Here is a 14,245-nt window from a genome sequence, read left to right on the forward strand (position 1 = left end):
TGAAACAAACAGAAATAGCATAAATCTTATTTACTGCATAAAGTACTTCTTCCCACCACTTAGTTAACAGCAACATGAATGGCAGACACAGGAGCTAATGGCAATCAGCTGCTGATGCTTTTGTTCAAACACTCCATCAGAGGTAATTTAGAATAGATGGAGTGAGCTGGGCAAGACATACTTCAAACACTGTATAAAACTTACAGTAAAATTAAGACAAAATGCTTCTTCTATGTCATCCTCTGGATAGTCCAGTAGCTGTTGCATTCCCCTGCAAAATAAGTTACAAAATACTTGCACCAGGGGAAAGAAATTTATTTTCCTGCAGCTTTCTTTATGCTTGGATAATTCAAATTTAAGCAGTATCTTTCTACTGTTATTTCATTTATTATCTTATTGACTTGAACCTTGTGTACTGCTGGGAAGTCCCAAGCAGACATTTTCTTTTGATTATCCCATGGGGTGAGAACATTCCTTCAGCTAAGGGGTTCCCAAAGCAGAGGCAGTTGGTACTTAAAAACCACTGACTGGCTCTTCCATTTGATTTCTCCAAAACTTTGGCATCCACAACACTGAGGCAAATCAAGCATCCTTTTCTGCTCATTTCAGCCTCCTACCTGCTAGTCCTATTCAAATCCCTAGTCAAAAGTAAATATTTAGCATGTATTTGTTCCTGAAATAAGCAAAAGTATTTCCTTGATGGATTTAATTTAGAACTCAAACTATGTTCACACTAAGGCTGATAAAATTAATGGCTAAAGCTCAAGGGGTTTGAATTTCAAGCTTTTTTCCCCCCCTGAAATTCTTGTAGGACCATAAAACAGAAGGGACAAACTTTAACACCAAGCACTGTAAGTAACCGTAAGTGTCAAATTCATCAAAAGACACCATGGCTGCAATTTACTGAGCTCTTTACCAAATTACTGTGGAAAAGAAATGTTATGTTCTTAGAGGAAAATGTTGATTTCAAAATTAATTTCTAACAACACTCATTCTTCTTTCTTGCTTACCTGCCAACATCTGGCATCAATTCTTTTAAGTCATCCAGGGATGGTTTCTTATTCAATAGCTTTTTGTACAAAGCCAGAGGAAAATGAAGGTCTACAATAGTAAAATTATATATTGCTAGCCCACAGACAACACCAATCAAATGAAACAAGTCACTGTCTTCAAAGGTCTAAGAACAGAAAACAGACAAGACGGTTTAAAATAAAGAAGTTATTTTAACCTTGCAGAATCCAGGAAGAAGTGTACAGTACAGTATAAGCTGAGTGAATTTAATTATTATTTTCTTTAAATATGTATCTGTAAGTACCAAGGAAAACAGGATAAAGTTTAACCAGCTGAGATTGATATCCAAGGGAACAGAATCCTTTCCATTTAAAATTAAAAAGGCTGAACTGCAGCATTTTCTGTGTTACAGGGGACCCATACTGCATTCAGATTCTGGGTTTGTCACTGACTTCCTATTGCACTATTCGTGATTAAAGATGTCCATTTTAAAAAAAAAATTATTTTGGGGGTGAAGAGGGAAGAGACACCCTCAGAATTAATTAGCAAGGCTTTAAATACACGTGTGGAAATGTAAATATTCAGATATTTGGGATCCAGCCACCCCAGTCAGCGTTCTCTGAAGGAGGACTGAAAAGTCAGGAATGGAACCATCCAACAAAGTACAATTCCATGATCATCTATCACCCAGAAATGCAACTGCACACAGGAGGACCTGTTCAACAGGTCACTTCAGGAATTTATCTCTGCCACCTTGACTTCCTGATTCTGCCCTTGGAATCAGCCTGTTCTGGCTGCTTCTCCCTAAAAAACCTGGCTGCCTTGGGGACAACCAGTAAGGAGTAAACCAGAACTGGGGAAAGCCAAAGGGGAACAGCAAGGAATGCGGGAAGTTTTGATATAACAATGAAAATAAACTTCTTTTGAGAATACTTGCTTCAGCTCCTACTCTTGAAATAAAACAGCCACAAACTACAATGTTCATATATTATTAATATAACTATTCAAGTTAAAATGGATGAATATCGATCACAGCCTACCTTATCAGAGAACCAGATCAGCCTGGACTCCTCGTAGTACCTGAACATTCCATATTTGGGATCTAGCAACTCCCTCATGATGAGCAAAAAAAATTCTTTGCGAACGCCTCCCGCGTCGACGGCTTCCTCCCCTACAAAAATAACCTGAAACACACAACCAAGTGAGCCCCCAACTGCAAAGGGATTGAAAAGCATGTCCAAAACCATCCTCAATCACTGTGAGCAGCAATTACACTGCTGTAATACCTTGAGTGGCTTCTTGTAGTCCACGTTCTTTGTTTTCCTGAGCACCTCCACAGCATCGCCCACGATGTTGTCCCTCCGGACCATGAGGATCAGGCAGGGATTGACAGATTCAAAGACTGGCAGGAAGAGAGAAGATAAATTCTGCCTGTGGGCCTGATCGACAGCCATCTGGAGAAAAACAAAATGAGAGTGTCATCAGGTCGGAAAAATTCCTGCCCATATGAATTGTCCAGCAGTCTTGTCTGCAAAAGTGCAGCTGGCAATAATTGTTACATGAGCTACTGAATTTGCCCAAGTTTTCTTTGTATTCCTTTTATTAGGAAGTATTTCATTCCAGGAAATATTTTTCCTTCATCCATTGCTCTCACCAATGCTAAAGAACCCAAGTTTTGACATTCTAGTCAAAATACCTTGGACAACAAAAGGAAGCAAAAAGATCCTGCATTTCATGGAATGAAGGGTAAGCTGTTTACTATAAATCTGGCATGAAAACAAACATACATTAAAAACTAATTCACAGCAAGAAAAGCAATTTATTTAACTTGCACGATTGTGACTATATTAAAATGGTTTGAAAAAGAAAATGCTGTTGCAAATGTTCTGAATATAGCAGAGAACTAGAGAGTTTGTGTGTTTTAATACTATTTAATATTGTTAATAGAAGCATTTAATGGGAACATTTCCCTGAATCCATCAAATGTTGGTATTGACTGTGCATATACATTTTTAAAGGCACATGAAATTACTTTTATTATTAACTACAAGAGCAAGGCAGTATTTTCCTAGAAGAGCCCATTACTTGAGCAGGACTTAGATCATGTGGTTATTTTCAGACTCAGATCAATGACCCAGGTAATATTGCAAGCCTGCTCATATGGGAGCTGGGGTTGTTTCTTGGTTGTGGGTGGTGCTTGGGGTTTTATGTTTGTTTGGGGGTTGTGGGTTTGGGGTATTTTTATTGCTGTTTGTTTGGGGGTTTTGGACCTGTACTATGGGTTGATAACACATAAAAAAGCCATCTCACTACTGAAAGGAAGTTCCTTGGAAATATATGCAATTACAAAAGTCTTATTTCAATGTGATCCCAAACCCACTACCCTCTATCATGTACATGCCCAGAGATTAACACTACATCTTTGATTTTTATGGGGGAGAGATTACAAAGAGTTCAAAAAATAAACCCACCAAACCAAACATCATAATAAACCAACCAGCCAAAAAAATAAACAAATCACATCACAACAGGAACCCCCAAGGTCCCCAACTCAAGGAAAAAATAATGAATTTTATAACACTGCAAACTGTTACCTGCATCTGTATGATTGCATCTGTTTGCAAGAGAGTTGTCTTTGCCTGGGCATCAAATACAAATGGGTATGTGCAAATTATAACAGGAATTTCTGTTAACTGGAATGAAAAGAACCAATGTCATAGTTTAGCTTATTCATAAAAGCCACAATCGTGGTTAGAAAAGTCTTTGCACTCATGTAATATCTCTATTTTACTGGAAAGAAAACTCAGTCTTGACTTATTATCAATGCAGCACCAAAGCATCTTAGGAACATTAAGTAGATTTTTAATTGTTTAGTACTTCAGCCAAAAAAAAAAAAAAAAAAAGAAAGAAAAATTTTCCAACAAAACTCAATCAAGCCAAACCAAATCAAGCCAGACACAAACAACACTCTCACTTAGCACTTTTTAATTTCAGAACTGTTATTGCAGCTAGTGGGTATAAAAGTAGCCCTTTTTTCCAACTGCTGCTCCAAATTTGCAATACAGACAATTACATATTTTTGCACCACAAAGAGTTTTTATTCAGATTACAGCCATGGCTAATTTGAAGCTTTACTCCCAACAGAACACAGCAGACAATCCTTGACATTCACATTTCTGATTTCCTTACATTCTTGAAAAGAAATCAGATTGCAACCACTCTTACCTCAGTTAATCCATGGTTGACATCCTATGACAGCATTTGCACAAAGGTAGCAACAATTAAGATGAAAAAGCAGCATTAGTGTCTGCATTAATTACTCATCTCTGATGTAGAATTTTAAAAATATTTATTTACTGCTTCCCCCCAAGAGAAAGCTTAATGAGAAATAAACATTAACCATAAACATTTTAATTTATTTATTTATTACATACGAGCTTGTCTTTCAACACCCTCTTTATCAGTCTTTAAGCTCAGGGCTGTTATAGTATCATGTCTCCTTGTATGCAAAAAATTACACACTTAAAATGTTCACTTCCACACATTAATTAATGACATCTGCTGGTACTGTTGCAAAAGAATAAAATACAGGTGGCTAGGGAAAACTTATTAAATTACTTACAATATTCTTTCAAAGCTAAAGTCAAGGAACTGTAGCAAAAACCTATCCAACTCACTAATTCTCTGCACAGCCATTAATTTACTCCCACTTATCACTCTTGTGTTTACAGATGCAGGAATTAATTATCTTAGTTGTGGCTGCTAAACTCAAAGTAGAGAATTCCATCAGTTATCTGCCCCTGCTGCACCTCCTGACTCATTATTCAAGACAGCTGCAGCTTTCTCACTGCTGGACCTCTCTAATACAGCAATGCACATCATTCTGGATGCTCTCCTCTTGTGGGATTATTACATTCCTGACTTTTTTGACATGGCAAGTCTCCAGTGACAGCATTTTAAATCACTTTTTAACTGACAAATTCAAATATATTGAGCAGTGTCACTCCTAAGAGTGATAGCCCAGAAGAAACACATCTTAACAATTCTTCTTTAGCCAGTACCTGACATAAGTCTGTTCAGCACTGGTCATCTGTGAAGGTGTTTTTATGAAAAAAAGTGCCCAGACTTAGAGAATCTATGGACTTCTTTAAAGGGATAAAACAAACACAAAAGATGGGAGGGAAACACCCACAAAAACCCAAATAAAAATCAGCACAACTTACCATTCCCAATACCTGCTGCTGGAACCAGTTGGCATAGTCATTTCTGATATCTATCAAATCTTGTATCTCATGAATGTAAAATCTGTCATACTGTATAACTTGTCCTCTTTCATTTACCTAAGGAAGTGCAATTTATTTTTTTTATTAGCTTTCAAAGGGATATTTTCCACGTTTTTCAAGCATCTGATACGTCAGCCACAGATACCCAGCTACTAAAAAAATTCTAGAAAAACAACAGTGCCTACAAGAAAGCAAAAAACAATGTTAAAGACAGGGATAGATGGACTATTCAAAATCCCATCAAAGAGTGAAGAAAAACACAATTAACTGTGGATACAGTCTTGCATAACAGGGCTGCCACTCTGAAACACCGTATCACCTCCCAGGAACAGTGATAATGCAGATATTCCTACACACCACAGAATAAATACTTGTTCCTGTATTCACACGGGTTTAAGAGCTGTGATTCAGTAACCCTAGTCTTAGATACAGTATGAATACTATTACCTGTGAGCAGAGGAACAGTTTCCATTTAAAAACATTAAGCTTAAAAAAAAAGAGAGATGTGGGAAAAGTAACTTTACACAGAGGCTTGTCTCTACAGTGTAATTTGAAGCCAGAAGCATCCACATTTTCCTAATACACACTTCTTTTCCCAAGGACTGCTAAGCACTGCTAACTGGCAAAGCAGGCAAGATAGTTATGAGGATCCTGCCTTTATAACCAGATAATCTAAGCCTACTTTTCACAAATACCTCCCACATCCCCCTCCAAACCACCAGATAATCAATCTGCAAAATACCCCAGAGCATTTTCCCGCTCTCACTTTAATCCCTACCCTCACAGATGCAAAACTCTGTGCTTCCAAAAAATAGTTAATTGCATCATCATGTCAGACTGGAATCCAGAATCCCAACGATTCACAAGTCCAGATAGAACAACTACAGGTATTTCTGTAGCTGCAATTCTGATCTTTCAAAGTGGTCAGTAACTTAGCTTCTACCAACTACCCAGCACAGAGATGCTGACAAAGCCAAGCAGCCAAGGAAATTTAGAAGTTTAGGAATTTAGGAAATGCCACAAACGTACTCTGTGCAGTATTTCCAGCACTCTGAAGGCTGTGTGTAGGAAATTGGTGAGCACTCTTCTGTCAGAAGGTGGAAGGCCCATCTTGCACAGCTTCAAAAGGTGCACTACGACATCCTTGTAGAGTTCCACTATCTTCAGGAACAAGGGAGGTTCAAGTACAGACCACCAATTTTCTGTCAACACATGATAAACACCTAAATTTAGTGCTTGTCACTGTTATCTTTTTAACAAAGAAACATATTTGGGTCCAAAGCATAAAGCATCAGTTACTACAGACTCTAGAAAAAGTTGTAACACAATAAATGCTCTATTGTTACACATCAAATCTAAGTCCCCCAAAGTCTGTTCATCCAGACTAAACAGCATCACAACCTAACATTTGATATAAACAGATGGCTCAAAACCTGGAATCTTAAGTGAACGGTAGTGAGAGCAGTATAAAATGATGGAAAATGATCCAGAATTAAATAAACTATCAATTTTCTTTTCTTTACTCTCATCAAAAAAATTGAAAAAACCAAAGAGATTATAAGGCAAAGCATAACTGAGGAAAATGAAAGTACCCTCTCGAAAAGAAACAAATTAAAAGCAAAATATTCTGAAAACAATTCTTTAAGCTGAATTTTAGCTGACAGGAGTCACAGCAAGAAAGTGTGAAGAAGTAGTTAAAAAACCAGAGCTATTCTCAGCTGTATATTTGAAGACATCTTGGCAGCAGCAAGAAAAGATCAACTGCCTCAGAACAGGTGCTGTAGTCACAACCAAGATAATTTAACATCTGCTCTGCAACACTTCTGTAAATTGCTTGGAGCTTGTTAGCTGTCTGACCACATAATTTTCACTTTAAAGAGCAGAGACACATATCAATTACACTGAACTGCACGGTTTAATTCCTCCCAAATGGCATCAGTCCAAAAACTACAATACCAGATGAATTCACAGGGATGGCCTGTTAACTCACCCTGAAGCAACAGAATAAGTGTTTTCTTACACCAAGCAATGTTAAGCTTTAACTTTCTCACTGGGGAATTGTACACAGCTGTAAATACACAGCCAGGTCCTCACTGATGGAATTTCTGTATGTTTTCACCTGCAGAGCCTTAGTTTTAACAGGAAAAATTCAGTTTCTTACCAAGAACTTTGAGAGGAGCTTTTTCTAGGTTCAGAATAGCTGCTCCAAAAGGAATAGCTAACGTTGTGAAGTTGTTTTCATCGCTCATCAGCGGGCACTCTGGTAGAGTGAGATACAGCCTCAAAGCTTCAACATCTGGTAAGGAGCTGGTCAATTTGGGAATAAGGTTCTTTTCCAAACTAGCTGCCACCTATAACACACCAGAAAATACTGTTTATTTTAATACAACTGAGATTTTAAACTAATGCCCATATATATGAGAACTATTCTAGAAAACAGTAATTAAGAGCTTTGGTGAAAACTATTATACATTTAGAAAATGACAGTAAATATTAAAATAGAATATGCTGATGTGTCACCTAATTGTCACAACAAAATACGGTTTCAGGCATTTGCAGTCAATATATTATTGAGTAAATAAATCTATTTACAGGGTTGGACCTAAAATTAAAATTCTAAAAGTAGAATTTCTGGAGAGCTGTAACCCAGAAAGATAATCCCAAACATGAGGAAAACACGCAGCACAAACCTGTTGTGATATATGAGTATGCTCAGGCTGTATGAGTTTGTGAAAGAGTAGTCTAGCAGCATTCATATCAACCCCTGAGAATCTAGTGCTGGTTTTGTAATGATCATCATTGCTGCAAGAAGGAAAAAAGAAACAGAAAGACTGAATCCTGTGTTCTCAGCAACTCAAGATTTTTTCCCCCCTGAATTTTAGACCTACTGACTAAGGATTTGAAATATATCACATTTCTATTTTTTATATGACCTTAAAAACAAGTGGAAAAAAATTCCTCTAAGTGCAAGAAAACCATGCAAAAAGACTAGGATGTCAAACTAGCACCCAGTCCCCTTGAATGACAAACAACCTGTGGCTGACAAACATGACAAGCTTTGCTGGCTTACATGGCAGCAGCCAAGAGAGGCAGGAGCCATTCTCCCTGGGGCAGCTGACAAAACACAGGGCAGGAGAGGAGCAGGAGTTTCAGCTGAGGGTATCAGAGCACCAGTGAGACAAGGGAGCCCTGGGAAGGTGTCCCAGCTGACAAGGGACACCAGGCAGGCAGCCACCACTAATGCTGTCTGCAGGAATGCTTACCTCAATGCCAAAAAGCTCCCGTTCAGGCACCCAGCCGAGGAGAATGTTCCATCAATTTCACTGAAATTGGTCATGTGAAATGTTACATTTGGTTTTCCTTTTAAAAATCAGCACTTGCAATAAAAAAGCCTGTATTTAATCCCTAATAAATGACACAGTGCAAAGGATGGGACTCTGACTCAAATGTGACTAAACAATACCAGACAAAACCTCCATTCAAGACTCAACACTCAAGACAGCTCAAATCACAGCCAGTCTTGGAATTTAATTGCTTTGCATACTCTTTTATTAAAATAGAAGCAATAATCTTTGAGTTGTTCTGATATTTCTTTACATGTCTTGCTATCTTTCAATGTGCAATTAGATAGTTAATTTCATCCTGCATAGTTGTCTAAACTGGAGCAGAGATGACACAGTCTCGAGGACCTGAACTACTCAACAAGCATGACAATGAAAGCACAGCCAGAGCTCTGCATGTCAAAATCAGTAATTAAAAATAGCTCTGCTGTGTATGCCCAAAGCCCCATTAATGCTCAATTCAGAATCCCAAACACCATTTCTTTCCCTTACTTCACTTACTTAGCTATCTCTACAGGAAGTCTTCCAGATGGGAAACTCAGCAATCTTTGAATAAACGTTTCATTCACAGTCCAGATCTGCTTCCAAAGGTCAGGATTCCTAAAATCATCTGGTGGTACCATGTTCTAAATAAATTTTAAAGAAAGCATAAAGAATCAGGCACACAAAATTGATTTCCAGAAAAATCAGCCCTCTAGTTGAGATATCTTAGCTGACAATTTGCCTGCCCAGACTACTGCTGTGAAATACTCTGTGTTTAACAGTTCTGCGTTCCCTGTGGAAGCAGAGCACACCCTAAAACCATCTCGATTGGGTGTTAATTCACACACCTTGCTTACTGGCCACCTCCTTAACCATCAGTGTTTCTGTGATGAACACTAAGACAGCTTTAGATGTGAGCAGCAAACATCTCCTCTCCAGCCACCAGGAGCCACTTAGCTCCTTGCCAAGCTGGGAGCACACAGAAAAGGAGCCATTCAATTTTTCAGACAGATGTTCTTCCACCCCACTTCCATCAGGCTCCTCTGAGAATGAATCATGCTTCTGTGAACATGCCCTGTATCATCACAGGAGCTGCACTTGGAAGTGCTGCTCGTATAAAATGAATTCCACTAAGAGCTGTAATAGTACAGAGGAGGAGAAACAAGATCTTTGTTTTCAGTAGGAGCACTGGTTCAAAAAGAGATGGCAAATGGCACCAAAAATAAAGTAAAACTACCAAGAGGAAACATTTCTCCTGAGGGTGCCATCTGCCAGCACTGAGCTGACTCAGTGTGACAATGACTATCTGCTGCCAAAAACCTGCATTTCTGATCCCATCCTACAGCATCAGGACAAGGAACACTTCTGCCACTTCCCTTCTGTCCAGCCAAAGAAAACAGCTCAGGGGACTGAGCTGCCCAAAAACTGACTTGAGAAAACTGATTTTGGCTGGGCCCCCATAACTGGCAGGGACACACAACCCCCAGGGGTACAGTACACACAGAACTCTGGAAGAACTCAACACAAATTACCAAACTAAAGAGCACTAAAAAGGATATTTCTGCAGCATCAAAGCTCATCTATTGCTAATACTTTCTGCACATAACAAACCACAATAACTGCATTCACACAGTCTCCAGTTCACCTCAAGTAGTCAGTCAGAAACTACTCCAGTGATTATGAAAACTGCACAAAAAGTTTTTAAGGAAGTTTTAATAGACAAGTTTTGAGTCTCTATTATAAGAAATTTTCCAGTTTATACCTGCTAAACAAATTTCTCTCAAATACAGCAAGGGTTGAATCTCTGTCAGAATTTAGAAAAAGAACCCAACAAGTCAATCCTAAAAAACCTGCTGATTCTGTACAACCAGAACAGGCTCTGAGCACAAAGCACTGCTGCAAGTCTAACCTGTACTCAGTTTTTCTTCATAAACATGCTTCCCTGCTAAAATCCATTTTCTCTTGTGTCCAAATTAAGTTTTCACCCACCATACTCAACTCTTGATGCTTCATTAATCCCCGTGGTCTAATACCTGCTGAGCTGTACTGGAAACAGTCCCATGAATCTTCACCTTGTTTTTATTTTATCCCCCTCCAACAGCATTTTCTTTCCATCACACTTCCACATTGCCATTTTTACTGTAAAGTCCTTCTAGACTCTTTTACATATTAGAATTTAAACAGATCAATTCTGGTTACTTTAGAACTTAAGCTTTAAGACTATGCTGAAACTGTGACATAAACTATGTCACCACCAGAAATTTTTAGCAAAAATCTCCATTTGTTTCCTTACCACTGTGGTACTTTAAAATGGCTACAGAGCAGAAGACACAAAAGTTGCTGCTGTCAGGAGCTATGAGGAGGACTGGGCAAGGAGCAGAGAGCTCAAATATTCAATCAATTCTTCCCTTATGACATGAAAAGGAGTGCATTCATCCATCAAGAAAAAAGCTTATGTCAAAAAGTCTCAAGAGCTTCCTGACTGCTAAAACACATCAACTGGACCCAAGTCCTCCAGTTGCCTTTTGCTTCCACAGTTTTAACAAACTTTACAATATACATGCACCTTCAATGTCAAAGACCTTTAAAATACATCCAAAAAAACCCCTAAAATCCAACTTGGACAAGCTTTTGAACCAAATGACACTTAATTTGTTACCTGTGGATAAAAGTAGTGTGCAAAACTTTGGTCGCCACCAGAGAAAATTCTCTTAACACAGTAGCACTCCTCACTGTCTGCAATAGGAATAAAAAACAGGCCACTGTGAAAACGTGAAATTGAAAATTATTAAGATGCTGCAATCAACACTCTGTTACAAAAAGCTTCCCTTGTGGTAAATCTCACTGATATAACAGTTAAGACCATCTTTCCCTGAGGTAAGTTCTAGGCTACCAGAGGCCCTCACCCACCATGTAATTCCTACATCAGGAAGACAGTGGAATCAAACTGTTTGGAAGAAGTGATGACAGCCCATATTCAGTTTAAATCTCGAGAATTTTAAGCCACTACAAAGGAAGAGGCAACCAAGAAGTAAATACACCAGAAGGTGCTTACCTGTGCTCATTGGGCACTGAGTACTGTAGGGAATCCAGCTTCCTTTCACTGTGAAGGGACTTTTCCTGTTACTGGTGGTCCCTGTACCCAATTGTCCATTGCCTCCGAGTCCAAAAGAGTAAATTCTTCCAGAGGAAGGGACGAATGCAGTGGTGTGCTGCCTAGGGCAAAGAGAATTCAGTAACACACACCGAAGCACTGGAACGTACTTGGTGCAGCCTGGCCAGGGATTGTGCTGAACAATTTAACAGTGTGTTAAAGGTTCTGTCACAGCCAACACTCCAGTGCCCTCCTGCAGTGCCCTGCCACTGGCAACATTCCATTTATACTCCAATAGGCCTCCTACTTTTCTATGGAAAGGTTCCCAGAATGGAGCTGCCAGTGCTTAGCCCTTGTCTGACCTTTAGAGCAGAGCAGAAATGAATGTCTGGAGACTGCCTGCACCTCCTTTCCCTTCCCATCCTGCTCACCTCTGCATGCCCCCTTCTCCTATCACAGGCCTGTGAAGAACCAGTGGGGAATTGGTATAAAGTACTCTGTACTTTCCCAAACACACTTGCTCTTCAACAGGAAATGACAAATGCTTTCAAACCTCATATTACTGCTCACACTGCCAGTTCAGAAAATCCCAGCCTCTCAAACATACAACTTCCTTTAGCTCTTCTGTGAATGCTTTTAGAATCCCCAAAACATCACTGAATATCTTTTATTAGGGGTCATTTTTTCTTCCCTGACCACAAAGGGTAAGAAACCCCCCACTTCATATTGCAAAGTTTTACACAAAACAAGTTAGCTGTAAGATTCACAGGTTTAGCACAGAATAGACCTTACCTGCCACAGGTGATTTGTGTGACAACGCTTCCCATAAGCTCAAAAACTTTCCTTGGATTTATCTCATGGCTGGTAGAGTTGTGACCCAACTGCCCATAGCCTCCAGCTCCAAATGTAAAAACCCCACCTTCCTAAACAAATAAATTTGTTATATTAAGATGATCATATATCTCAGAACAAGAAACTTCACAGTAATAGGGGTTTAATAAATCTTTTCTGATGATCTTGGCATGGCAGGGAAAGGACAGAAAATATACAAGAGGGCACAAGAGGTTCCTGAGACACACAAGAGTCACAAGTTAACTGGAGTTATGAAAACATGGCACAGCTATGAAGTATTACCTTACTTAAATCACACTCATCTAATTTCCTTATTAGTTCTGCCAATAACCTGTGTCATTTATACATCCTAATCCTCATTTTTCCTCTTTTCTTGATGAACCTCACCTGTATACAAACTCACACTATCAAAAAGACACTTTGAAACTCTGAATACAAAGTGATTGGCAAACAGAAGCTGCCCTGCTCAGCAGAGGATACAAAGTATGACTGAAACAGCCTCACGTTTGAAAGCATAAGAAACCAAAAATTTCAATGTTGTTGTAAGGCAAGTAATTTTTAAGTGATTTGGATTAATCAAGGAATTAACCAATATTTTCAGTGTTCAAACCAGACACGTTTTCAGAAGCTCTACACTTTACCTCACAACAACACTGAGACCTGCCATTTGCAGATGCTTTGAAATTGTCAATCTGTTTCTTTCAACTCTACTTTGCATCAGCCAGGCCCTCAGCTGGAAACCAACACCAAAATTGCACTGAGAAAACCCAACAGGCTCAGTCACTGAGGCCAGACAGCAAACAGAAGCAGGTTTTTCTGAACCTCAGCAGGTTCTCAGCTGGAGAATGTTCACCCATGCCCACAGTCCTGCCCACTAGAGCTGTATCAGCCCCTGGCTCTGCAGGGGACAGGGGAGCCATCCACATGGGTGACAATCTCTATAAACATTCACGGTACACTTAGGATCTCAACTGAGCCCACCAGCTTTAAACTGAACTTCTATGCATGAAAAAGGAAGAGAAACATTTAGAATGCAAGATTTCTTGTATTTGATTTTTTTTTTTTTTAAAAATTTAACCGTTCTTCCAATCTTTCCTCAACTTAATCCCATAAATTTAGAAGAAATTGTATTTAGCATTTAGTTTATTATTTCCTGTTCAGGTAGCATTTCCTGGAAACATTAAAAAAATTGGAGCATAAACATATCTTTAAGTTCTGTACCTTTGTAAGGGCAGCAGTATGATCTTCTCCACAACATATATGAACAACCTTCTGACTTCTCAGGGACTTCAGCAGAGTAGGAACATACCTGTCTGAAAGGTTTAACAAAGAAAGGTCAGTCATTTTGACAATAAAAATCAAAACCCAAATAGTTTTGGGTTTTAGTCAAGCAAGCACTTTAGATTTGTTAGCATGAGGCAATCACTGTGACTGAGTTTATGGATTTTGGAAATGGAAGTGTTATTACAGAAAAAAAGAGGGACTACTACACTGAAAAAGTTTGTAGCCCATTTTGTAGCTCTCATTTTCACTACACAGGATCATATGTCAATACACAGAGCACTAAATATGGAACATTACATTAGACCTGGCACTAGCCATAAGAACAGAAAAGAAATGATGATTGTTTTGAATTTCTTGTGTGTTTCATGTTTTCCAAACGTTCCTGTACATTGGTATTG

General features: G+C 38.9%; 1 protein-coding gene across 14 annotated transcripts in view; it reads right to left on the bottom strand.

The window, feature by feature from the left end:
• The window catches only part of HERC4 (HECT and RLD domain containing E3 ubiquitin protein ligase 4), a 98,136-nt gene that overhangs the window by 5,589 nt on the left and 78,302 nt on the right, over positions 1–14,245 (bottom strand). For 10 of the 14 annotated variants that reach the window (XM_086900062.1, XM_086900061.1, XM_086900063.1 and 7 more), the window contains 16 exons: positions 13,785–13,876; positions 12,504–12,634; positions 11,673–11,833; positions 11,277–11,353; positions 9,137–9,261; positions 8,558–8,617; positions 7,985–8,096; positions 7,456–7,645; positions 6,324–6,496; positions 5,235–5,351; positions 4,237–4,260; positions 3,606–3,704; positions 2,298–2,465; positions 2,052–2,195; positions 1,011–1,177; positions 205–271 (listed from right to left, as the gene is read on the bottom strand). In XM_086900062.1, the coding sequence (XP_086756188.1) occupies positions 205–271; positions 1,011–1,177; positions 2,052–2,195; positions 2,298–2,465; positions 3,606–3,704; positions 4,237–4,260; positions 5,235–5,351; positions 6,324–6,496; positions 7,456–7,645; positions 7,985–8,096; positions 8,558–8,617; positions 9,137–9,261; positions 11,277–11,353; positions 11,673–11,833; positions 12,504–12,634; positions 13,785–13,876 (1,907 nt within the window). The remainder of the gene's footprint in view (positions 1–204; positions 272–1,010; positions 1,178–2,051; positions 2,196–2,297; positions 2,466–3,605; positions 3,705–4,236; positions 4,261–5,234; positions 5,352–6,323; positions 6,497–7,455; positions 7,646–7,984; positions 8,097–8,557; positions 8,618–9,136; positions 9,262–11,276; positions 11,354–11,672; positions 11,834–12,503; positions 12,635–13,784; positions 13,877–14,245) is intronic. The other 4 variants (XM_086900069.1, XM_086900071.1, XM_086900068.1 and 1 more) reach the window with 1 other exon arrangement.

This window comes from Cyanistes caeruleus, chromosome 8 (genome assembly GCF_971803275.1).
Source record: "Cyanistes caeruleus chromosome 8, bCyaCae1.hap1.1, whole genome shotgun sequence".
NCBI classification, from domain to species: domain Eukaryota; kingdom Metazoa; phylum Chordata; class Aves; order Passeriformes; family Paridae; genus Cyanistes; species Cyanistes caeruleus.